Raw genomic sequence first — 25,904 nt, forward strand, 5'->3', positions numbered from 1 at the left:
ATGATTCCAGTTTGTTTTGAAAAAAAACGGTTTCATTCTCAATTTCAAGTGTTTTGGGATAGTACTGATACTAGTGGTCAATATTCATGATTATATTAAATATAACAGTTGAACCATCAGTTAGTCACAGATTACGGAATCAAGTTTTCAACGTTCTATGCTGTGAGATTGATTACAGAACCATATATTAACTCTTTGACAGACCAATGATACGTATTTTCATAAAGTACATCTCATGATTTGATATTTTCAAATAAAGTTTGTGGAGATCAAATCGTGAAGTGTAGTTTATGAAATTTCTATGGATCTTCATCAAGTTACGGCCGAATCAATCAGAATGATGGGTAGTTTCGGTTTTAAAAATCGAACCAAGTGAGTTGATACAGATATGATACCATGTGATTACCGAGTTAGTGGAGCGAAATATATCCAATGATAGATCGATTCTATCTGAATGGCAAGTCTAAAAAACATCCTATAAAACAATCAACATTTCATCGATAAAGTGTTTTCAACCGAACTGTAATATATAATTGTCTTTTTGAAATACAAACAATTTCGTACACTCATTTGAGAATGAGTAGCGTTATGACAATAAAAATGTGCCATGAACTCTTTTCTGAAGATAATGATGAGCTGACAAACCAGTAAACCAATTTCGAAAAAATGCTTGGAGGCTTAATTTTTTTTTAAATATTGAAAATTACAACTAGAAAATATCTTTGATCCTAACGTTGATCTCGGAGCTAATCGATTACATTTTTCCCCACTCTCGTAAATACTGAACACAGAATGAATATATCTGAGAGATCTGCACTATCGCACGCTTCCGAGCGATACGAGCTGTTCAATGTTTATATTTGTATTACAAACGAACATACCGGAATGTAGACATATGAGGTGTAGATGTAAACATTTTTAATTTTTAGATGGATTTTTGGTAAACAATTTTAAAAGAATAATTTAATGTATAATCTGAATTGTTATGAGATTACCAACAAAAATATATAATTTATTTGAGAAAAAATGCATTTTGAGTTCCAACCACACTTCAATAACTTTTTGACTACTGCAGTACCTCGGCACAGCACTGACATTTTGACATTCGTCGAGGTTAGAAAGTTTGGTGCATCTTGCTGTGTGTATTTACTTAACTAGAATTATTGTTTTCGCAGTCTTGAAGAGTTTTTTCAATTGTAATTTGATGCTAATAATTCGTGAAGCTGTGTTTTAAAATCATTTCGATAAAATTATCATGCCCGCCTTTTTCATTTTTGAACCGAGTTGATTCCTAAATTCTGCATCATTACTCTATAATATTTTTATTGTTTAATTCGATTCTCTCTATAAAAACTCCTTTGGAGGTATGTATGGATATAGAAGTGTTGAAAATTACTATAATATATTAATGATATAACTTTTTATTTCACAGTTATGAATGGTACTACAATGGATCGCCATGGTCAAGTCACTCCTAAACTTCACAGGGATTATAAACTCCTAGTAGACCCTTTTCTTGTGAAGGGAGCTGCTAAGTTGTACAGATATGATGGGGTTGTACCAAATGATGCATCCTGTCCTCCAGTTATTGCAAGAGATCCTAGGTCTCACTTAACTCGTATATGGACTAGGCTTGAGACACTAGAACTTCCTGTCCCTAGGTAAGATTTTCACTGACAGCTTTCAGGAAATTTGCAAAATAACAAACTTCTTGAAAATGGATGTCGTTCATATTGTGCTACTGAAGATATATTTTGTATTAATTCAGTCCCTCTTGAATCATGTTTTTCTTTGCTGGGGTAACTCGGCATATGAAAACCCTCGTCATACACAGACATTACAGATGATAATTTCACTGAACTTGATATTGTATCGGTAACATAACAATATATGTATGACTTAACAAATAATAAATAAAACTTGATATTACATTCAATTTAAACTTTCCATAGGAAAGAAAACTTCAATAACTAGTTACTTAAATTTGTAATATAACCTCTCGTTATGTCGAGGGTTTTCCTCAATATCAAAATGGTAAATAATTCCGCTGCTTTTTTCAATATAATGGATAATAGCCATATAGTTTCAAAGAAATAATTGTAAAAATCACACTTAATTAAAACACTCACTTTTTATCAGTTTTTTTTTTATCTTTTGAAAAATTTTGCCAATTTACTCATTGGGAAACTTTATAAAAATGTTTTCCTGAATGTAACATTCAATAGTAAATTACAGAGAATGAAAGTTTTTGGTTTTCTAATTGCCCATCTTCATATTGAAAATTATTCTCTCCTAAAAATAAACCATTTTTAATTTAAACAAATTACTATTTCGAGAGTAATCAAGTTACCTATCTTCATTAGCCTCAAAGAAGCAATAGTCATATTGAAAGCAATGAAAGCTATTTCGGTGAACTGAGCAACTGTTTAGTAGAGAGGGTGGATCATTAAATAAAATTCACAGGAAAAAATGCCTGTTTGCATTTAGTACATAACCTCACTATTTTGTTTAATTTTTTTTATAGTTAATCTAGTAACAGTGTGATTTATAACATTTCAACGTCTGTTTTATTAAAATAATATATTCTCATGAACAAAGATTTGTAAAGTATAAATTTTGAATTTTTAACAAACTTAACCTCACTTTTCCCAAGGGTTAGGTATATCTCTATGAGCAATCTCCAGTTCTCTATTTTCTATTTATTAATAATGAGTTGAAGTGACCTTAATTCAGTTGACCCTCAAATGTAATCAATACATGACCTAATAACTTTGATTTGTCTTGCACATTTTTTGAATTTGACATATAAAATTCAGGCATGCAGTTGTAATGCATGAAAGTAACCTAATGGACATGTAAATTTAGAATGTGTTTTCATGAATCCTCGACTTTTCAGACAAGGAAAAGTCTGAGATTTACAAAATACGCTATCAAAGCTTGTTATAAGAAACATGCTTGACATATTCAGTTTGTAGACCAGAAATGTCTAGTGTTGTTCAACATGCCCTAATACCTCAAAATAAGTGAGGAATGTTTGAAATTTTTGACACTGGTACATGACAGACTGTTTTTACATGCCTATGAAGGTTGCCTATGAAAGTTTGTAATGAGATCTATGAACAGGTACAAAGGTCCATTGTTCACTGTTCTAGGCAATGATTAGAGGTAGAACCATATAAATATCATTTATTAGATCATTTATAGATTACCTTAATTTCATGACCCTCATTATCAAAATAGATTGTTTAAAAAGATATTTAAAAAACTGTGATTCACTTTTAGTTACTTCTTCCTTGGTTAACGAAACACTAACCAGAGTTTCCAATTCCACAGATCAGAACAATTTTATACTCTCTCATTCGAATATTGATGATATAAATTGCTACACGATAATAACATTTAAGAAACGCTTCAAACTTCTTCATAAATTCTAGTAATTGGTGCTCTGTATGTCGATTTTTGAAACTCCTTAATACAGTTTTTGCATGATTCCCACTATAGTTTTACAAAAACCGCGACACGTGTTACGCTATACATTAGCTTCCTCAAGCGCAATTTATTTTACGCTTGGGGAAGCTAATGTACAGGGAAACAGGTGTCACGGTTTTTGTAAAACCCTTTATAGTGGAAATCATACAATAAACTGTATTAATGAGTTTTAATATGGATTTTCATCAAGTATCTGCCAGTTCTATTCAATTATTGTCGATTTTTGCTAAGCTCTTATTAATACTTATTCTATTCTATACTTGTTTTTAATATAAGTGTTTTTCTAGTGTATATTTTTGTAATGATGATTTGAAAAACAGCTTACGCTGATAATCCTCCTGTTCATCTAATTTTCTATTTATCACATATGTCCACATTTCTTTCTTTTTTAGATAAATAAAGTCGATTTATTATAATTATAAATGAAAATGGCATACATGGAAATTGCTGTTGCTATTTTCAATGTGTCATTCAATGATTGTAGCATTGGTGTTAGCATCAAATATTATATATATATATATATATTATATATTATATATATATATATATTATATATTATATATATATATATATATATATATATATATATATATCAATTTGTTTGAGGCTGATCTTGATCTTTAAAGAATCACTTACCTAGAGTTCAATAAGTGGTTATTTATTAGTATCTATTAACCTGTGTGTCTGATATAAGTGTTTAGTAAATTATTTCAATCAATTATTTGTCGTAATATATATTTCACAACTCTTGTGGTAATCTGGTATGGTAAGTAAAAGTTCTGCCTTCTGCCAAAGCCTTCAAATGGGTGCTAATAAATATTTGAGCTTATTTTACAAATGAAAAGATCAGGTTGAAGAAACTGTAAAATGAAGCAAATGAATTTTTGGGTTAGGTTAGGTTAGGTGACCGCAACCCGCGAAGGTTTATTGTGGCTCACACCTATTTACACTGAACCAAATAAACCCAACTTCTTAACAAAGCCGTTTAGTTTGGATGGTGAGTGGTCTCGTCCTCATAATGTGTTCGATAGTAGCTCAATTATGATACATATTTTCAGTTTTTATAAAATAAAATCAAATTCGAATGGATTGCAAACATTCAGTAAACAAATCAAAAAGTATTTTGCAGCTTCATAAAAAACTTGAGAAAAATATCTAATCACGAAATGGGGTTAGGTGTTGTTAAACATTTTGAATCATACTGATTAAATGTGATACATATTTCATGGAAAAGTAGTTGGCAAAGCAATGAAATGTATGGTCTATTGAGTAGAGTGAAAAGCCATCAAGATATGTAGTTGATAAAGAAGCAGAAAATGGACTAGAAAAATAAGTAAAATTAATAAAAGAAGTAATTTCTCTTTTGGGTGTCGAAATTTATGATCATTTGTTGTTGGATCATTTAGCTCTTCTAGATCAAGAGCAATCTAACTTTCAGGGGGATTCAAATCGGGAGATCTGGTAGGCCACTTTGTAGTATTGAGCTGAGAATTATTGCCAAAATACATGTGACAGTTGTATTCGTAGAAAGTGAGTCGCATAAAGTATTTTAAAGCTAAATTTATTTATTTATGAATTTCATCTCTTATCAATCATCAGAAATACCTATTTTCAATTTGCATTTCTTTTTGCCCAGGGTCCAGGGCATCGTAAAAATCTGCTGCCCATAGCCTCCAAATGGATAAAGCCGCCACAGTATTGAATATGTCAAAATTCCATACTGTGGTGGATTTTCTATAATCCAAGTGTCTTGGGGTATGCATGTAAACAATTGGTCTTTCAAAAACAGACTATTAGTAGTATCTTTATTCATCGTTAAAGCAATCTACAGATCTTTGCAGTTGAACACATAAAATGCTGTAATACACTATGCTGGAAAAGGTACAAAAACGATATCTCATGTCAATGTATCTAAAAAAATATGGAATATACCCTTTTATGATATCCTATGTAAAACAAATGGAAGATTTTAATTTAAGCACCCTTAAAAAACGTCGAGAAAATTTTCAAATATTATTCATATTCAATTTATTACGAAACAACATTTTTCTTTCCGATGTACTCGCTTCCATCAATTTCAGTATACCAGATATCCGCCTGAGGCGAAGAGATTGCATATTTCATAACTTCAACGTAAATTCTCCAGTTGATTGCTCCTTGATAACTACAAACAAATTAGTTGAAAACACTGATATCGATATTTTGAACATTACCCCAACCAATCTCAGATCTCTGTTATTTTCTATTCAATAAGAATGAATTAATGTTACATGTTTCTTTTATTTTTACAGATATGACATATATATTATGAATTTACACACTAGCCCATTTCTACTTCCTATATTTTTTTACACCTATTTGCAATGATTTCATATATTTCATTATAGGGATTTTATATTTATAATTTTATTGTCAATTGTATCTTTTTATCTATATATGTGTTAGGTTTAGTGTAGTTTAGGTACTGTGTATATGTAATTGGACTCTGTCTGTATATATTCAGGATAAATGAATAAATGAATTATATAATGATGACTGTGATTTCAGCAAGCAATGGTTTAATAATAAAACATTGAAATTGATTAATTTCGAATGATTGTTTTCTGTTCAAGATTCAAAATTGACCAGAACTATGTAGGGGAGCCACCTTCCATTGAGGTAACCATCTTTCACCTGAATGATAACATTGACAAGCAGTTTCTGCGTGACATGGTGCAAAAATTTGGTGTCATAGAAGAATTGTTCATCTATTATCATCCTACTACAAATAAACATTTAGGTATCGGTAGAGCTGTTTTCGATACAGTCCAGAATGCAAAGGCTTGCGTAGATAAGCTGAACAAGACTAGTGTAATGGGAAAAATTCTTGATGTCTTTTTGGACCCCTTTGGTGAACAGGTAAATGATATTTTTTGCAGAAAAACTTTTGAGGAATCCACGAAATATTCTGGAAAACAATTCTTTGTCGAAGTAATATTCAGTAGCAGTAATATTTATTTTAGTGCAAAAAAAAATTTGAAGAATTCACAATTGATAAAAAGCCCCAGTCTGTTGTGGAAATAACCCCTTTAACGGAAGATAAAAATAAAATTGATGGGGATAAACCATATGACCCTGCAGATAATGATTTTGATGAAAATGATATTTTCAAAAGCAGAGAGAAAGAAAAAGAAGTAGAAATTGTGAACATTAAAAAAAATAAGGACAGAGAGAGTGAAAGGGAGAGAGATCGGGATAGAGATAAGTATGCCAGTAGAAATTATAGAAATAGTGATTTTCCGACGCCAAATAGTGGCGACATGGGATACGTAACTGCACCTAGCGAATTTTCTACAAGTTTTGGGTCAGCTGGGACAACCCCATTGAGGTAAGACTCAACCACCATAAATATACTGTTTTTAATTTCTTTTTTCAAAAATTTCTAGTTTTGACTACCACAGCCACAGTATGCCAGCCATGACAAATCAGTTTCCCTTTGCAACACCCACCTATCCCATGAGTGCTCCTCCCCCTACGGTATGGCCAATGACAACACCTCAGTGGCCCATTGATTCTTGGGAGAGGTCTCCGGCTGGTCTAGCTCCTCCCCCCAAGTGGTCAGACGACAAACATTCCCATAGAAGCAAAGAAAAAGATTTCAGAGACAGAGATAGGAATAAAGATAGAGACAGAGATAGAGACCGAAAGAGAAATAATAGTGGTAGTTCTGGTAGCAAATCTCGCAGGGAGAAAGAAAAGGATAAAGAAAAAGTGGGTACAATTTGGTCAATGGATCTTTTTACATATGTCATCAATTGATCCTACTCGATAAAGATTAAGTGTTGGAAATCATTATTACCGTCATAACTGTCAAAGTCATTATTCAAAATGATTGAGATATTTGAACCATTCCATTGATTACAGCTTCCAATCAAAATTTAAAACTCAGCTACTACTCAATTCTTAGTGAGTATGGTAAATTTTCAACCAAACTAAAAAAATCTATATGGCGCCATCTAACGAGAAAGTTTTGAGTCGAAAGAAATGAACCAAATTCAGTGATGCCAATATTGAAATATGAAACTTGGTCACCACTTAATCTTTATTGAATATAGTCAATTTGTGAATTCAAAATAAGTGGCCAAAGTAATGAAATTCAATTAGCCTAACCTTTTGATAATGAATTGCTGTTACTTTTTAAATCCTCTAAAAAGTAACCCACTGGTTAAGATCAATTTCATAAATTTCTTCATACCTCAATTTTCCTGTAATAATTGGAGAAGTAGGTAGGTATAGTAGAGAAATAGAGTTCTACGAATTTTTTTTATTCAAAATTCTTATAGAGAAAAAATATGGGGCAAAAGCAGGACCTTCCGGGAAACTCACTGATTGAGAACAATTATTTGATAGGACAGATAATAGGTTTCAACTCGATTTACTACTAATAATATTCTATACAGCGGTAATGAAATGAACAATTTTATTCTGATATGCATTTGGTTGAAAAAGAAAAATAACGAGCGTTTCCTCCTCTTGCGACGAGGCATGCTTTGGATTATATTTTGGATTACATTGTGCAGAAGATTTTCCCATTCTTGTACCAATATGTCACGTAGCTCTCTAAAATTTCTGAGAGCCGGCACATGTCTCCGTAAACGTTTTTTGAACTCATCCCAAATATGTTCAATGGGATTTAAATCCGGGCTGTGCGCAGTCCAAACAAATCGCGTGAGTTGAACCTCGTCAACATACCGAGTTACGATCCGGACATTGTGGGGCCGTGCGAGCGTCAAACGATATACCTCCCCATGCCATATCAATCAATCAATCAATCAATTTATTCATTGTAAATGAAACATTACAACGTCGTTATTTCCTATTAAAATTAAAATTAAAATACATATACACAGAGATGCACAGATCAAAATAAAATAAATAAATATATACAAAATTATCATGCACATGTAAACCTACAAGAGATGTAGTACATGTATTATTCATTTAGAAAATCTTCTATTGAATAGAAACATTTTTCTATTAGGACATTTTTCAGCCAGATGGAGAATTCATTCGAGTGTTTCTTTTTTGCAAAGTCTGGAATTTTATTATATAATTTTGCGCTCCAATAATCGCATCCTTGCTGTGTTTTCTTCAATCGATGAAGAGGAACTTGCAGTAAATCTTTATTTCTGGTATCATAAGAATGATTGAGTATATTTTTTGAGAACATCTCTGGATTTGCGTGAACATATTTTAGACAACTATATATATATATGCACTGGGAATGGTGAGGATTCTTTGTTGACGAAAAGCCTCTTTGCAGCTATCTCTATATGCAAGTCCGCATAGAATTCTGATGGCTTTTTTTTGCTGAACAAATATTTTGTTTGAATCAGAACTTGTGCCCCACAAAACGATTCCGTAAGTTGCTATGCTGTGAAAGTTTGAAAAATAGGTTATTTTAGCCGCTTGATGTGTTGAAATTGTTTTCATTCTCCTTATACAATATATTGCTGAATTAAGCTTCTTACTCATTTTGCTTATTTGTACCTTCCAATTTAGTTTTGAGTCCAGATGTATTCCAAGGAATTTTAGTGATTTTTTCTCTGTATTGTTTTTGCTTGAAATCATTAGCCTTTGAGTTTTTTCTTTGTTTAGCAGGAGTATATTTGCCGTAAACCAAATATCTGCTTCGGCTAGAACTTGCTCTGTCTGTTGTCTTATGTCACCTTCATCTTTGCCTTTAACTAGAAAAGTTGTATCATCTGCATATGCACTTGATGCATAAACCTTGATATTTTCGAGAAGATCGTTTGTGTAGATGATAAACAGAATTGGCCCTAAAATAGAACCTTGAGGCACTCCTTGAGTTACCGGAATTGTCTGAGATAGTGAATTTTTCCACCATGTCGATTGAAAACGATTTGACAGGTATGACTTGAGCAGTTTATACGAAATTCCTCTTACTCCATAATATGATAATTTCTCTAACAGTATTTCATGGTCAACAGTATCGAAAGCTTTACTCAAGTCACAGCTTAATATCTGGGAGTCCTCTTGATTATCAATTGCATCTATGATTTTTTTGAATAATCTCTATCATTGCTGTCATTGTAGATTTTCCTTGCTGATATCCATGCTGAGAGCTGTTGAAAAATGCTGAACTGTCAAAGAACTGGACTAATCTCTTTTTGATTACCATTTCGAAAATCTTTGATATTACTGGTAGAATTGAAATGGGTCTAAAGTTATTTGGAATATCTTCCCCTTTTTTAAAAACTGGTATAACTTTTGCATGCTTTAGTTCATCTGGAAACACCCCTTCGTTTATGCATTTATTGATTATTAATGCAATAGGTTGCGCTATTACATCACCTAAGTCCTTCAAAATTGTGGTTGAAATTCCAAATATATCTTCAGTTCGTTTACGTTTAATTTTATTTAAAATTTGTTTAATTTCTTTTTCATCCGCTTCAGAAAAATAGATTGATCGGACATTATCTATATTATTATTTCTCAGCATTTCAATAGAGGGAACATTGATTTTTCCTATTTTACTTGCTGTTTCTGATCCTACCATTGCAAAATAGTCGTTTAACTCATCAGCCATGAGTTTAGATTTGTTGATTTTTGTAATATTCGGTGCTGTTTCAGACTTAATAATATTCCATATTGCTTTAGTTTTGTCGACAGCCTGTGCAATGTACTCTTCATTATACCTCTTTTTTGTTTCTATTATGTTTCTATTATAATCGTGTTTGTACTGAACATAAGCGCTTTCTGATGCTTCATCTGATCTTACTTTCCTTATTGTGTCTAAGGCATCCAATCTATTTTTCATCTTTTTCAGTTCTTCAGTGTACCATTTTGACGATTTTGTTCTTCTTTTATTTGTCTTTTCTTTTATAGGAAAACATGATTCATATATTGTCAGAAATGCATCATGGTAGCATGTGTAGGCTGTACAGGGATCAAGATTTTCAAGTAATGTTGTCCAATCCAATTCTGATAATTTCTTTTTGCATTTTTCAATGTTTTTAATATTTATGTTTCTCGCTGTCACCATGTGATTTTTTATTCTTTCATCTTTTTGAGACAAATTTAGTATTTGTCCCATATGATCTGACATATGTAAATTTACTGTTTGAGAGTTCGTTTCAGAAATTGTGTTTGTGAATATGTTATGGATGCAGCTTTGAGATCTATATGTTACACGTGATGGTTCTACAGTTGTTTTATGTAATCCATAGGATGACAGCAGATCCTCCACAGAACAGCATGTGTTACTTTCAGTCATGAAATCGATGTTAAAATCTCCCGCTAAATAAATATTTTCCATATTATTCGTTCCTGTTATAAATTGCAAGACTGAGTCCAGCTGTTCTAAAAATATATCGATTTCTCCTTGTGGCGATCTGTAGAGTGCCAGAATTATTCCATATTTTGTTATAACTCCAACGATTTCAATCTGCATTTCAATTGAAAAACCTGCCACCTCTTTCATTTCTCTGTACTCCATATTGTTTCTGAGAAGTATCATTACCCCCCCATGTATGTGATGTGTTCTAGAGTAGTAAGTCCCCACAGTGAAATTTTCAATAACTAAGGTATCTATTTGCCACTGATTTAGCCAGTGCTCTGTCAATACTGCAATTTTTATTTCCTCTTGTTGATTTAGATATGCAGTCATTTGATCAATTTTATTATTTAAACATTGTATATTGAGATTTAAAATTTGATTTTGTTTCACATGCCCTTTGGAGCAATCTGGCTTAGGCGAGGATATAAAAAATTATATTGTAAGTTTTCTTCCTGTGTCTCAGTTTCCATTAATTCTTCAGATAGAGTAGCCTGTTTAATAGGTTGCGAATTTTCACTGTGACCTGTTTTTCCTTCATCGTTTATAACGCTCATATTGGTTGTAGAGGATTCTAAAAACATTTTGGTTTTCAATTTTAAAACTTTCACTAGCAATTTACATATATGCCATTTTCCGGTTTTGTTGATGTTCCTGTTATCTCGGTAGTAGTTCCTTCTTTGCAGGACATTGTTGCATTCTACAACTATTAAAGGAAGGCCAGCAAGATGTGTTTCCTTCAGGAGAGAAAGATGATTTATGTATTTTCTCTCGTTCATGTATGTCTTATCGTACCTATAAGGTTCAGTCAAAATCATTAGGTTTGTTTTATGTGACATTTCTGCCAGCTCTATAGTAGAGATATTGTCAATTCTGTTAGGCCATATAATTAGGAGATCCGTTTTTGACAGATGCTGGCTTGCATTTATTGAAGTCTTCATCAATTCAATTTCAGTACAATTTGGTTTTAAGATTGATTCAATTGTATATTCTCCTGATAATTGTTTTCTTAAGAAACCTGCAACATAACTCATCTGCCACCGCTCGGCAATACACGCTAGAGCATATCTCTCGCTTGGTCGTCTCCATACTCGTAGACGTCTATCTGAGCCCATAAGGCAGAATCGCGATTTATCGGAAAATAATACACGCCTCCAATTCGCTACTGTCCAAGCCTGGTGTTTTTGTGAAAAATTCAATTTTGTTAGTGTTCACGGGAAAGCGGCAGTCCAGTAGCTCTAGTTCGAGAAGATAATTCAACAGCACAGCACAACGCCTCCTATCAACTAACTTATGTTTAAATTTCTGACATCTTGCAGACAGATGAGTTCGAAGGGAAACTGCTGTAACTGTTTCTCAGAGCGCTAGAGACGAGAAAGCGGTCAACTCTAGCTGTTGTAGTCTTGCCTTGCCCTGAACCAGGTCTTTGAGTTAGCAGACCAGTTTTGTGGTGCCGCTGCCATATTCGTTGCACACTCGAGAGACACACCAACACCGACGTTTCTTGCAGTTTGGCGCTGACGTTGGCCATTTTCAAAGCCGCCACAATTCGTGTCGCAACAACAGATTCAAAAAAAAAAAAAAAAAACTAAGTGATTTTTAGAAATTCAGGCAAGGGCTCGATTTTTATCAAAAGCTTATCACAAAAATAACAACTATGTATTTGAAGCAACTCATTAGTACAGTATGGTACATCCAAAATAATTCAAAGAAAAACAAATTTCCAAGATAACTTCAACTCATGGGGTGACCCTAATTTTATACCCAGCAGTTCGTATTGGTGAATAAATCTAGTCCATTCTATATTTTCTACCTGTTTAATTCTATTGCAGACAGAAGAAGAAAACAAACCCCTGGACTTGGATACACGAATAGCGCTTTTATTGAAAGAAAAAGGTGCTGGAGGTATGGCGCCTCCGTTCCTTGCTTTTGGCGCTGATTCTGATGATGACTCCAAGGCCTCTGACAAGTTACCGAAGCACCATCCTATTCCTACTTCCATGGACAGTGACGACGATCGTTCCAGTATATCTCTGAGCGATATGCCAATCAATCCACCGGCTCCTGACTTGGACTTTGATTTCATGAAGGACGATGAAAATTTTCCTTTATCGGTGCCTCCTTCTCCCTTCTTATCCAAGGAAATTTATTTGGAGTGCCATCGACTGGCACTAGAACAGGTAACTGATAAACATTGAAGGGTATAAAAAAATCTAACAAGAAACATTTCCCCCTCATACCAGAACTGTAGCACTCTTCTCGGTACATGTTTTTGGACCAAGTCTGTTGATTGGTGATGAGTATTGCATTTACGGTGTGTGGGAAAAGTATTTCTGTTGGACGGAAGTATTTTTATTAGACTTGTGTTGTTGAATTTGGGAAGTTTTTTGAAGAAAATTTGCCATTTTCATTGACTCATAATCAGGTAGTCGCTTTCATTTATCAGATATGTTGAAATCCTTTGAAAATAATACATTACAAATCAGTTTCTCTGATTTTGCCTAAAACATGAGAAGAATACTATTTATATGTGTTAAGGAATCTCAAACAGAACAACATAATCCGGTACTTCATTATTATTTATTTATGCATGTGCTATATCATAGTAAAATACAAAATAACAAAACGGCAGAACATTACAAAAAAGCATTAGATATAATTCACGTCAACAAAACTTTCATAGCACAGAAATTTATATGAAAAATATAAACGCGTCACAATCCGAGAAGAAGCAAGTGTCATGCAGAAATTTTCAAGACTGGAGTAACACTTTGTAAGAGTATTTTCTTCACCTCGATATTGAAAAGTTTTTCTGAATAAATTTTCCTAATCTGCTTTTCTGTAACATCCCTTTTTAATCCAGATTCACAGAATTTTCAGTAATTTCGGTGTGCCTTCTTTATTTTTATGATAATTATTTTGTATATTTATTTTGAATACCTCTAAGTTCTCTAAAATATATTGAATTCTTACCTTTCATTTCAAGTTTCTAAAGCATTGGTTGTTTAAAATGGGGAAATTCAAACCGAAAATGTGCTTAAAAATATATACGCTGTCTGTTCAAAAAAATAAGGTGAATTTTTGTTCAGTCCCCTCCATAAATTGAGAGCCAAAAATCTTTTTTGTCAACAATTCCTCAAAAAATTTTCAGGCTGTAGTAGCGAGACAGCGTGAAGCACTGGAAACCACTGCCCTGCTGAAAAAAGCTCATATTGAGTCGAACAAAATTGGCAGCGATATATCGTCAAGCGAGGATGAGCTGTTAACTGGAGAGGGCATAGAACAGAACTACAGTCCCATCGACAGGTCAGATTTCAAGAACGAATTTAAGATGGAAGACGACAGAATGAGTCTCTCGTCATTGAGCAGCAACGAAAAGATCGAGGAAGCGAAGCCAGACCCACAGCCTCCTCCTCTTCCGCCTCCGACCTCTGCACCTCCGCCCATGCCCCCCATACCTGGTGTTTATCCGGCACATTACCCTGGTTTGCCACACTACCCTGGTGAGTATTGAATTTAATTTAGTAATGAGTATCACCTTATTGCATATTAAAAACTTGTTCCTTTTTTCATTGATTAACTCACTGAAGTGATGAATATTAAATCGAATTTCATTTATACACTGGTATAAGATAATTTCAGAGTTGAAATTATCTTTCAGCTGAAAATGACAAAGAGATTCATGATATAGAAGAATTTAGTGATGGAGGTGATTTACTACTTAATATTGAGTAAGCATAAAGTATTTTATGTGAATTTCTTCAACCAATAGAAATAGGCTACCGTTTCGAATGGACCAATATGAGTAGATAAATCCATCGGTGGACTGTTCAATCATAAAACAGATGAATGGTTATCAGAATTGTCATTATCTAAACTTAATATAATGATAATATTATAAACAACATACACAATGCATATTAGGAGAGTTATACAGCGAATAAAATAAAAAGTTAATAAAAACAAACATATCAGGTGTGAGCAGAGAAGTAGGAATTACTTGTTGTAACATATTACATTTTTCAGGGTTAAAAATATGATTGATTCATTCAATTTTATTGTCCCATGGCAGTTCATTGAAACTCATATTGAATGTTCACTTCATTGGAATTTTGAATCATCTAAATATGTTTTATTTAGAGTACATCCCTAATTTTTGTTTTTCAAGCTACTTTCATTGGAGCCTCAGGTAAACCTCTTTACATACACAACATGAATGAATTATCGTAGTAATATTTGTCGGTGTTAAGTATAGGTAAATATTTATTTTTCAAATAAGTAGAGATTTTCTATCTTTTTTCAAGCTGCTCTGCTACAGGCTGCTATCAGAGGTATTTTGAAAACACTCGCCTGTAGTCAAAGAAAATATCCAACATAAATTTTCATTTGCAGGTTATTCAGGTCCACAGTACCCCACATTCCCCCAAGCGTTTCCCTATGCTGGCCACCAGGACTGGCGGCAAACCTACCCTTACGGACAACCGGTGTACCTCCCCCACCTGCAGTATCCACAATTTCCTCCACTGCATCCTACCCAACCATATGTTCCCTATCAGCTACCTCCAAAGAGACCAGAAAATGACAAGAATGATCCTCACGCTTCGACCATAAACTCGGTCATTCAACAAGTGACCCAAGAACTGAAGAATATACTCAAGAAGGATTTTAACAAGAAAATGGTAGAGATGACGGCATTTAATAAATTCGAGTCTTGGTAAGTGTTGAATTTACCTTCAAAATTTTACAGTATATTCTGTTTAGTCCTAGTGCTCAAAATTGGTGTTACTTTACATATAAACATAAAATTACACAAAACATGAATTCAAATTCCCTACATTCTTTCTGTGCATGTAAAAATAATCTTGTCATTTGAATGAATTTTAGGGCATTAGTTTTTGCATGTCAAAGGCCTTTGACTGTGTTTCCCACAGCATTTTACTCAAAAAACTGCCATATCATGGTGTAAGAGGTACTCCTTTGGGTTTGATTGAGCTGAGGCCGATTGACCTAGGTGTACCGCAGGGATCGGTTTTGGGTCCGCTTTTGTTCGTTATTTGCATCAATAATTTTCACAACCATATGAATTCATGTCACAGTGTACTATTTGCTGATCCTACATCTTTGATATACTCATCTATGAATTATTCAGCTCTTGTTGATAAGTCTATGGAAATACAAGAAAAAGTGGAGCACTGGTTCAGTGTCAACAAACTCATGATGAATAAGGAAAAATCACAAAACATTATTGTTTCTATGGCTCTGCCATTACCTGAATTCCAGTCTGTCAAATTATTGGGTTTTACTCTGGACCGTAGACTAAATCGGTCAAGCCACATTTTAAGTTTGACAAGTAAGCTATCGAGTGCCTTATTTTTCAAAATTATGTCGGTGCCTTCTTTGTATGTTTACTCAAGTCTATTAGATATTCACAAAAGGGCCCCCTTGTTTCCCAAGCAATACAGTTTACACAATCATGATACACGTAACAGCAATTTTATTAGACCTCAACGTTTCAGGCTGATGAAATCACAAAAAACTCCTATGATTTTAAATTGTATAATGCACTTCCTGCCAATATTAAAAATATGAATATGTTTTGTTTTAAAAAAGTTATAAAAAAATATTAAAAAAAAACTATTTTTCTTCCACTTCATAATATTTAGAACATGTGCGTAGACACACTTTTGACACAAGGAAGATGCTCGCCGAACCTCCACACTTAATTTGAATATTTTATAATGTACCCTGTAAACTTGTTACAAATTTTTACTGTTTATTTTATTTCATAGAAAACTTTGAACCTTGCACCTATTTGTTTTTCTGACTTGTCATAAATGTATTTTATAAATAACATGATCAAATAAATATATCTATCTATCATTAAAGCATTTTGGCTATCTACTTTTCTAACGTTACAAGGGTAGTTTCAGAAGTACCCAGCCTGACCTAGAGATGGCGGTAGTTGTTTGAAAAATATCACTGCATAAGATAGTACACAATCTATTAAGCATATATTTCAAGTATGAAGACGCTGCGTTGAGACGGCGAAAGAGACGAGTTTTTCCCAATATTCTTATCATTTTTTCATTTCTCTCACCCTGTAGATGTCCTAGACATCATCAGGAGATGATCTCCTTCCAAAAACTTTCCATCGTCTTCCGTGTATCTCCTATGATCATATTTCATCTTTGCTGGATTCATCAAGATGGTAGTATCGTTGGGGTCATCTTCAATTTTGTTTCTTTAATACATCCTCTCATTATTGTTGTGTTGAGTTAGAAATCCTCGTAGACAGAGAAACATGGTTATTTACTTTTTATACGATCATGATTTTGTTTAATACCTATGAATGCCTAGGGGTTTTTCTGTGTCACTACTTTTCACATTTGGACGCCGTCATTTTTTGTTTTTCTGTTTACGAACTATCGTCTTTATATGAACGACAACCCTTCACAACCCGAGAACTTTATGAAATGAGGATTAATGAGATCTTACATTTTAACGTACGATTTCTAACACATTGCATCCAGTGTGGTTTTATGAGTACTTCATATTAATCGATTTGCTTTGATAATTCATTGATTTTACATTTACATTACCTGTTTTTGTTTCTAAAAGCTTCATTCTTAGTAATATCATACATTGTACCTGTATTTGAATTGTTTAATAAAGCTAATTATTACCATTATTCTACCTCAGGTGGGAAGAAGAAAGTTCGAAAGAAAACAAATCAAAAGAGAAGGAGGAGGCTGAAAAGCTGGTCCTGTCACGAGACAACATCAACGTTCTTCTTGAATCGAACCGTGAAAACCTGTACAACAATTCACTAGGCGGCGGCCTAGGACTGAGAGCCTCTCTTCCTAAAATGCCAAGTTTCCGCAAGAAAAAAATTCCGTCACCAGTGCCAGAAGACGAGGATGAATCTCACAAAGAGTCCGACAATGAAGAGATCGTTCACGATTCAGATTCGGAGGTTAGCAGCAGGCCACTAGAGAGGACGGAGCGTAAATTGTCGACCAGCAGTGCAAGCAGTTCCAGTTCGTTCAGTTCGAGCGAAAGTGAGAGCTCAGATGAGAGCTCATCCGATTCAGAAATCGAAGTTGAACAAATCGACAGGCGAAGTGTCAGTCCAAAAGTTGAGCCAGAGATTAAGGAGGCCGTCGAGTCCATGGAGGAGAGCAGCTCGCCTCTCAGAGATGGGATCGAGGCGAGGAACAAAACTCCTGAACCGATGCAGGTAATTTGGACAGTGACATGATCTGTGAAAACTTACTCATATAGTTTATTATGATTATCACTATGAAAGGCTTACAAAACCAAGACACATGTTTCGCTATACAATAGCTTTCTCGAGCAGAACTGTCAAATAGTACAAAATTATAAACATAAATAAAATATAATTTGAATATAATATAGATACCTGTTGGTTTGAAGCCAAGCAAACCGACAATTCAGATTGACTTATAAAAAATTATGTATCGTTCAAAAGGATAAATGTTGAGCATTAAATCAAGTATCCAGTTTTTTTAATGGGCTTGATTTATTTTTCAACACAGATAAAACACATGTTATTTGTATTCACAATCTTTAAAAAAGCATTGAAAACTTTACACAGTGAGACTGACTTCAAATCAAATCAAAATATGCTTTATTACCCAAGATTTGAACATCTTATTGACAAAGTCTAGTAAAGTAAAACATGTGTGTGGGATTATGATGCACTGTTTAGAACGTTTGGTGTAGTAATGAATATTACTGGAGTTTTTTCCCAACACCAAATCGTTATTTTTAACACCTCGACACGTGTTTCGATCACCAAGTGATCATCTTCAAAGAGGAAGATTAATCTTCCTCTTGGTGTTGGGAAAAAACTCCAGTAATATTCAGTTATATGGGACATTAAATTGACAAATACAAGCTATAAAGTAATGCTTAGAGACAAGAGCATCGTATATGGACAGAACAATATTAAGCCCAGATGAGTAGATACAAATATAAGTACATGAATATATGAATATTGAATAAATGTAAATATACAATGCTACGTAATGAGATTTGATAGCCATCTCATGTTGATTTCATTAACTTGTTGACATAAAGATACTACTGCCAATTACTCGATAGAGCCTTGGTAGAATGTGTCTACACTATAACAGGGCCTCACAACAAGGAATTCTTTCACTTTTTTCTGAATTGAATTGAATTGAATGAAGTCTTTTAATAATTCTTAGGTCTGTATTTATTTTACTACCACCTCATTTAATTTTTATAATCAACTAAGTTTCCTATGCTACTTTATATTGTTTTTATGGAAATAAAGTATTATTATTATTTACTTCATTGCCTTTTTGCCTTTTCAGGTGGACTCTGATGATTTATTCACTCTAAAGAAACCTGAAAAAACCAACAAACTTCCAGTGGACTTATATGACAGTGATAGTGACCTCAGTGATACTGAACGTTTGATATTAGAAAGAAGAAGGTTGAACACTGAATATATGGAACAGATGGAGAAAGAACGAGGCGAAAGACAACCCAAGTCGCCTGAAAGGGAATCGATGAAGGATTTGGAGAAAGGCATATCACCTCAGAAAATGGAGGTGGATGAACCAGAAGCTGAGGAAAGCGTTATGGAAAAATCTTTAGAGGAGTTAGAAGCTGAACGGGATGCTTTACTTCAGCAAGTACGCAATCCAGATCCTCCGAGCGAGATGGATGTAGATGGCCAAACAAGACCTTCTGAACAATTGATTAAATTCAAGGCACGTTCGCAGAGTGACTCCGATGAAGAAAACCTAGAAGAAAGGAGGAAAAAGAAAGCCAAGATACGATCAGATATAAATGGCGACATTATTACAGTAAAGGGATTATCAGAAAGTTCAACTGGAGAGAGCAGTCCGTGTAGTCAGGTAAGTTGAGTTGTTTTTAGTTGAAGGGATTGAATTTGGACTTCCATTGAAAGTGTTTTCATTTTTCAAGGTTGTTAATGAACACTCTTACTGTATGCAGAGGCCGCTACAGGATAATATTAATTTACCGCAGGAACCACATAAAAACATCCAATCGACCAATGATCACGAATACACTTTGAAAAAGATGACGGTGGAAAAAGTTAACAGTGAGATGGAAAAGGTTGGTATTAAGGTGATTCCTCCCAAGCAGCCGAAACCTAGGAAGCCGAAAGGTTACAAGAAATTACAGGAGCTCCAGAACAAAATGGCCTTCGAGGACCAATTTGATTACAGAAAAGCTGCTCTGCCATACAACATTCATGCCGGTGTCTTGCACAAACCTCGAGATCAGATATCAGAGTTTGGAATACTCTATGAATTCCTTACTAAAGGTAATGAAAATATACAGGGTGACTCTACGGGAACTGCATCAATAGATATTGTGAAAAGTATAAGTAGGAAAATTATGAAAATTTGGTAGTTATGAAAAGGTTTAGAGTAAACGAGTAGTAGTCCAAATTTATCATTATTTTGTACAGGATGTCCTCATCAACTACTGCATATTGGTAACCAAAAATTGAATCTTTTTTTTTTAAATGAACTCGTATCTTTTTATTATTTCATCACAATCAACATTGGAAATGATAACCACTTTCCGATATATTCCCTATTCCTGAAATGCATAAGTGAATAAATGTTTTAATAATTTATTTCTATGTCAACTTTTCATCCATGAAAATCAAAAAACTTCAAAACTTTTCAATAGACCCTGGAAAAATACTCAATTCGATGAGCATTTCATACCAAATGCGAGGATAGTTTAGTTTTTCATATTGTGTGTATGGTCTTTGAAGTGTATCAAATCAAATCAAAATATACTTTATTGTCCGAAGATTTGCATCTTATTGACATGTATAAAGTGATAGTACAATAGTAGTAAAAATATTAGTAATATATTATTAAAAGGATTCGCTAAAATACTCTTCCAAACTATAATAGGGTCTATCCACAAATAGGTTCTTCACCGCCTTTTTGAAATGAACGTTGCTTAAATTTGCAGATCTCATTTCTAATGGTAAATGATTGAACAATTTACCACCATTGTAGTATATAGAATCCTTGATTAAATTCGAAGTTGGGATGGGAAGTCTAAAGGTATAATTGCTATTACGAGTAGCATAAGGAGTAGAAGCAAAGTTGAACTTCGATTTATGTTTATAAATAAGGCAAACTGTCTCTAAGATAAAAAGTGCGATGACTGTTAACATTTTATTAGCAGTGAACAAATTCCTGCACGATTCTCTGGGTTTAACTTTACAGAGACATCTTAGTGCCCTTAGTAATATCAATACAGAAGAGAGAAGGGATGAGTTGCATGCTCCCCAAAAAGGTATTCCATAACGTAGTCGAGATTCAACAAGTGTATAGTAAACGGTCTTTGCGACATGGAAACCCAACTCATTTGAAACCACTCTAACTGCATAACATCCTGAGGAGATCTTACTCTTCAGTTGTTCAAGGTGCTCATCAAATTTCAGCCTATTATCAATGAATACACCGAGAAACTTTGTGTTTAATTTATTTTGTAATACGTCAGCGTCTATTGAAATGCCATCAAGCGAACATTTGAATGATATTATATTCGTTTTGGATGCATTTAGATAGAATAAATTTGCATCGCACCAGCTCTTTACCTTCTTCAAGTCGGTTGATATTATTTTAATTAGCTCCATTGAGTTTTTTCTTTCCACAATATTGTAGTATCATCCGCGAATAGAGTGAAACTACCAGATATGTTAATCGTAGATATATCATTCATATATAACAGAAACAGAATAGGGCCTAACACAGAACCCTGTGGTACACCAAATTCAATGGCCCTGTTCTCCGAAAGTTCCACTAATATGTTTTGACTTCTTAATGTGGAATTAATTGTTGCTGATTTACTTTTTTGACATATCTCCTATATTGCAACCTAAAGCGACAAATGTATCATCCATCTATCTATCTAGTACCAGATAGTTTGTCAGACTAAAAAAATCATTATTCGCCATTTCAGGTATCGACAAGGAGGACACGGAATACATGAAACAAACTTATGATGAAATGCTCTCCAACGATACAATGGGCTACTGGCTAAATGACACCCATTGGGTTGATCACTGTATGACAGACTTGTACTCATGCCCGCCGAAGAGAAGGAAAAAGGACGAAAGATTACATGTTAGTGGAAGTGCAAGGACTGAAGGGTACTATAAGATTTCAGCCCATGAGAAGTCTAGGTACAAGTATCATCATGCCAAATCAAACGCCATTATGACAGACTCCGTACAGGCAACTACAAAACAAGGTAAGACTCATCTGTTGAACAGCTCAAGGCCATACCCAGGGAGGTAATGGGTGTCAAAACTCCTACCGAAACTGTGACGAAAAAATTGAACCTACTTTAATAAATTGATTGATGTAGCCATTACTGCGTGGTAGGAGATCAAACTATAATAATAATAATATTTATTTATCCTTTGAGACGTTAACAACGTATAGGACATGTCAGTACAACACGTTAAAATAGTATAAAGAAAATAAACATACATAAAGATAAAATATCTCAGTAGTTTTGAAGTATAAAAATGTATAAAATATAAAGAAAAAAAAACAAGATTAGTCAAAATTGGATGTATAATAAAATCAGGATGAAAGTCTGGACCGCAATCAGCTAAAGTCGTCTAAAAGGAATTCACTGACACTGTAATAAGCCTTAAACAGGAGCAAATTTTTAGCTTATCTTTTAAATGATATCAAACTCATGGTTTTAAAGTGATCAGGTATGTGATTGAATAATTTTATTCCCATATATTTGAGTGACTGTTCAAATTTAGAGGATCTGTGTCTAGGAATACTTAACAATTTTCCATTTCTGGTTGAGTAACTGTGGTAAGAAGAATTTGTGTTATATTTTGTTAAATTATCGTTGATGTATAGTAAGCATTTAAATATGTAAATACAAGGGAATGGCAGGATTTGATATCATATGAAGTGCTGTTTGCATGAATCTCTCCATGGGAAATCAAATAATTTTCTGATAATTTTTTTTTTGAAATAAAAACCCTATCTTTGTTGGTGGCATATCCCCAAAGAACCACATTGTAGCTTAAATGGCTGTAGACCAAGCTATAATATACGTCCAGCAAGGCATGCAAGGGCATAAAATGTGAGTGCATAGTACGCTTGGTTAACTTTTTTACAAGTGACTGTAATGTGTTCAGACCATCTTAAGCAATCATCCACATAGACTCCTAGAAATTTTGTAAAATTCGTTGATACCAATTCCACCCCTCTAAAATCAAAGACAGTAGGATGTTTATCAAGACTGATGGGAGAACTAAAATGGATACATTTTGTTTTATTCAAGTTAACAATCAGTTTGTTTAACTTGCACCAATCTAAGAAGTGTGTTATAAACCTTTCCGTTGATGATTTTAATTCCTCTAGGCTGTGTGCTGAGACCGCTAACGAGGTATCGTCAGCAAAGAGAGTGAAACTATTGTTGTTGATGTTGAAGTATTTGGCTAAATCATTGACGAATAATAGAAAGATAAGCGGTCCCAGGACAGAGCCTTGAGGAACTCCTGAACTGATTGGTTGAGGATCAGATAGTGTATCTTTTATTTTTACCAACATTGTACGATCTGAAAGAAAATGTTTGAGCCATTGCAAAAATATACCCCTAGATCCTAGATTAAAAAGTTTGGTTTCAATAAAGTCATAAGATAGACAGTCAAATGCACGTGAGAGGTCAAAAAATATTCCTGCCACGTGCATACCATTGTCTAGGGAGTTATAGATGATTTCAGCAAAACTACAGGCAGCTGACTGTGTGGACTTGCCTTTACGAAAACCGTGCTGGCACGCTTTTATTTGTAACTTACGTATTAGTTTGAAAATGTCCTTGTATGACGAAATTGCTGTAACGTTAGTCAAGAATAAAAGTGATCATTGAAAACTTTACTCAGTGAGAAAACATACTACTTGCATTGCTGACTTTTTTAATGAAACATTTTAAATCGGATTCAATTTGAAAATTACTTACAATAAATATCCTGCTCTTGAATAATTATGTCAGTGCCAGTTTGCATAAAGTGTAGATAAATCTTTGAGACATGCAATTGAATTCCAGGATTATCAAGAGAAGCAAGATCCAATCAGAGGAGACTTCTTACTGCGTTTGGCAGTGTTACTGATTCTGAATTACTGAAATTCAATCAACTCAAATATAGGAAGAAACAACTCAAATTTGCCAAATCGGCCATTCATGATTGGGGACTGTTTGCAATGGAACCTATTGCTGCTGACGAAATGGTGAGTCAAATGTTTTTACTCACAAGTTCAAGTATGGCCAACTATGGCCAGAATTAGTCTTTAGGTAGAATTTTGAGACTTGCAAACACTTACAATGTGGATTTAGAACTTTTCAATTAATCTTTTGAATCATTTGAAAATATTGTAATTGATTGACTTATTTTTGCCTTTTTTTTATATTTTTTCCTTTCATCTAGCTGATAATTATAGAGATTATTATTACATTACATTTGTGTGAATTTCTAAATTAATTTGTTAAGAAATAGACAATGCCATGAATAAATCAATATGTGAATAAATATTTTCCAGGTTATTGAATATGTTGGTCAAATGATACGACATAGTGTAGCTGATCTCAGGGAACAAAAATATGAAGCAACTGGAATTGGCAGTTCGTATTTGTTCAGAATCGATCTGGAGAATATTATAGATGCAACAAAGTGTGGTAATTTGGCTAGGTTTATCAACCACAGTTGTAGTGTAAGTATTATTTTTGAAGTTTTTTTCATTTTCACTTATTTAATATGATGATATCGAAGAAAAAAGTGGTTACGTTACCTCGTACCACTTTTAAACATTCAATCAGTCTCCTTTTTCCATATTAACTAATATTTTTTTAGCCTAACTGTTATGCCAAAGTGATTTCAATCGAATCACGTAAGAAGATTGTGATATACTCAAAGCAAACCATAGGAGTCAATGAAGAGATAACGTATGACTACAAGTTCCCCATCGAAGACGAGAAGATACCGTGTTTGTGTGGAACTTCCGGTTGTAGAGGTACCCTCAACTAAACGCAAAGGCAAGTCGGTTTTGAAGATTCTCACAGAAACTTTCATTGAAAATTACACTGATAGTTTTGAACTGATGGAGAACTAAAGTGTTCATTATCGTAATCAGAGTGAAATATTTGAATTCAACTTGCAATATTGTTCTGAATGAACTTTCTGGCGGAGAGGAAAGTAGTATCTTATTTTTGCGATTTAATTAAAGGGAAATCATGTAATTAGAAAATAATAGGAGTGAAAACCAGTTTTTTTTGAATGTTTATAAAAAAAATTGCTTTGTTTTTAGGTTTGCTGTCTTTGAAGAGAATTCTGTCCTTTTTTTAAATAAGGATAATTTTATATTTTTCATCCAAGTTCGAGAGAAATTTGTTTGGATATTTTTACTTGTTTCATTGGAAATTTATGTAAAACCAAATCCTAGTGAGAATTTTCATTAATATCTTCAATGGTTGAAATGGTGTAACAAAAAAATATTGAGCATGGCTCTATCGCTTATGGGAGTATGTCATATTGAGATATATCGTAACTCCAGAGTAAAGCTTGAATCCTGTTCAATTCATACCAACTATTCCAAGATTAGGAACTGCAATTTCTCAGCATCAGATGTAAATATTTGTGTAAAAATTTACTGGTAATTTTGCAGGGGTCCTGTTGGTAACTTTTTATCATGAATTTCATTTTAATGGTCTTTAGTGTATCATAACGAGAAACGATTATTAGACTTTTAAATTATACGTTTTTTTTTTATCTGTATATATTCGCATGTACATACTAGTGATAATTATTTGTTGAATATTGTGTTTTTATTTCGAACACTGACAATTAAATGAAGAAAGTACACTTTTTGTTTTAGTATTACAACAATTACCATTATAACCTTTAGCCAAGCGGTTCTGCGTGGGTGCTTTGTTCACTCACTCGAATTGACTGCCATGTTGGTCGGTGGTTCAAGCCCTAGTCTGAACGATCGATCTTCACTTG

General features: G+C 33.7%; 1 protein-coding gene and 1 long non-coding RNA gene across 3 annotated transcripts; one reads left to right on the plus strand and one right to left on the minus strand.

Moving 5' to 3' along the window:
* The first annotated feature begins 940 nt into the window (after positions 1 to 940).
* Set1 (SET domain containing 1) lies at positions 941 to 25,763 on the plus strand. Of its 2 annotated transcripts, none has more exons than XM_023162009.2 (15): positions 941 to 1,364; positions 1,433 to 1,661; positions 6,102 to 6,387; positions 6,492 to 6,856; positions 6,915 to 7,239; positions 12,658 to 13,005; positions 13,977 to 14,328; positions 15,218 to 15,539; positions 17,525 to 18,062; positions 19,186 to 19,734; positions 19,868 to 20,168; positions 21,836 to 22,126; positions 23,954 to 24,135; positions 24,445 to 24,615; positions 24,756 to 25,763. In XM_023162009.2, the coding sequence occupies exons 2-15, from the start codon at positions 1,435 to 1,437 to the stop codon at positions 24,927 to 24,929; spliced, it is 4,431 nt and encodes a 1,476-aa protein (XP_023017777.2). In that variant the 5' UTR covers positions 941 to 1,364; positions 1,433 to 1,434; the 3' UTR covers positions 24,930 to 25,763. The 2 variants fall into 2 exon arrangements, with proteins under 2 accessions (XP_023017777.2, XP_023017776.2); XM_023162008.2 differs by having other exon boundaries at positions 944 to 1,364; positions 19,805 to 20,168.
* LOC141486352 (uncharacterized) lies at positions 1,406 to 2,855 on the minus strand. The gene is made up of 2 exons (XR_012467797.1): positions 2,351 to 2,855; positions 1,406 to 2,292 (listed from the first exon to the last, which is right to left on the minus strand). It is a non-coding gene; the product is annotated as an uncharacterized lncRNA (long non-coding RNA).
* Positions 25,764 to 25,904: the final 141 nt, after the last annotated feature.

Source organism: Leptinotarsa decemlineata, unplaced genomic scaffold, assembly GCF_025532065.1.
Source record: "Leptinotarsa decemlineata unplaced genomic scaffold, Ldec_3_MD MMD2_tig00026354_RagTag_RagTag, whole genome shotgun sequence".
Classification (NCBI taxonomy): Eukaryota; Metazoa; Arthropoda; class Insecta; order Coleoptera; family Chrysomelidae; genus Leptinotarsa; species Leptinotarsa decemlineata.

Excerpts from the sequence above, each read along its gene's own strand:
- Set1 (XM_023162008.2), top strand. The coding sequence starts at position 1,435 with ATGAATGGTACTACAATGGATCGCCATGGTCAAGTCACTCCTAAACTT. Across the intron at positions 19,735-19,804 it reads AGAGCAGTCCGTGTAGTCAG|GTTGTTAATGAACACTCTTA; the intron begins GTAAGTTGAGTT and ends TCATTTTTCAAG. Across the intron at positions 24,616-24,755 it reads TTATCAACCACAGTTGTAGT|CCTAACTGTTATGCCAAAGT; the intron begins GTAAGTATTATT and ends ATATTTTTTTAG.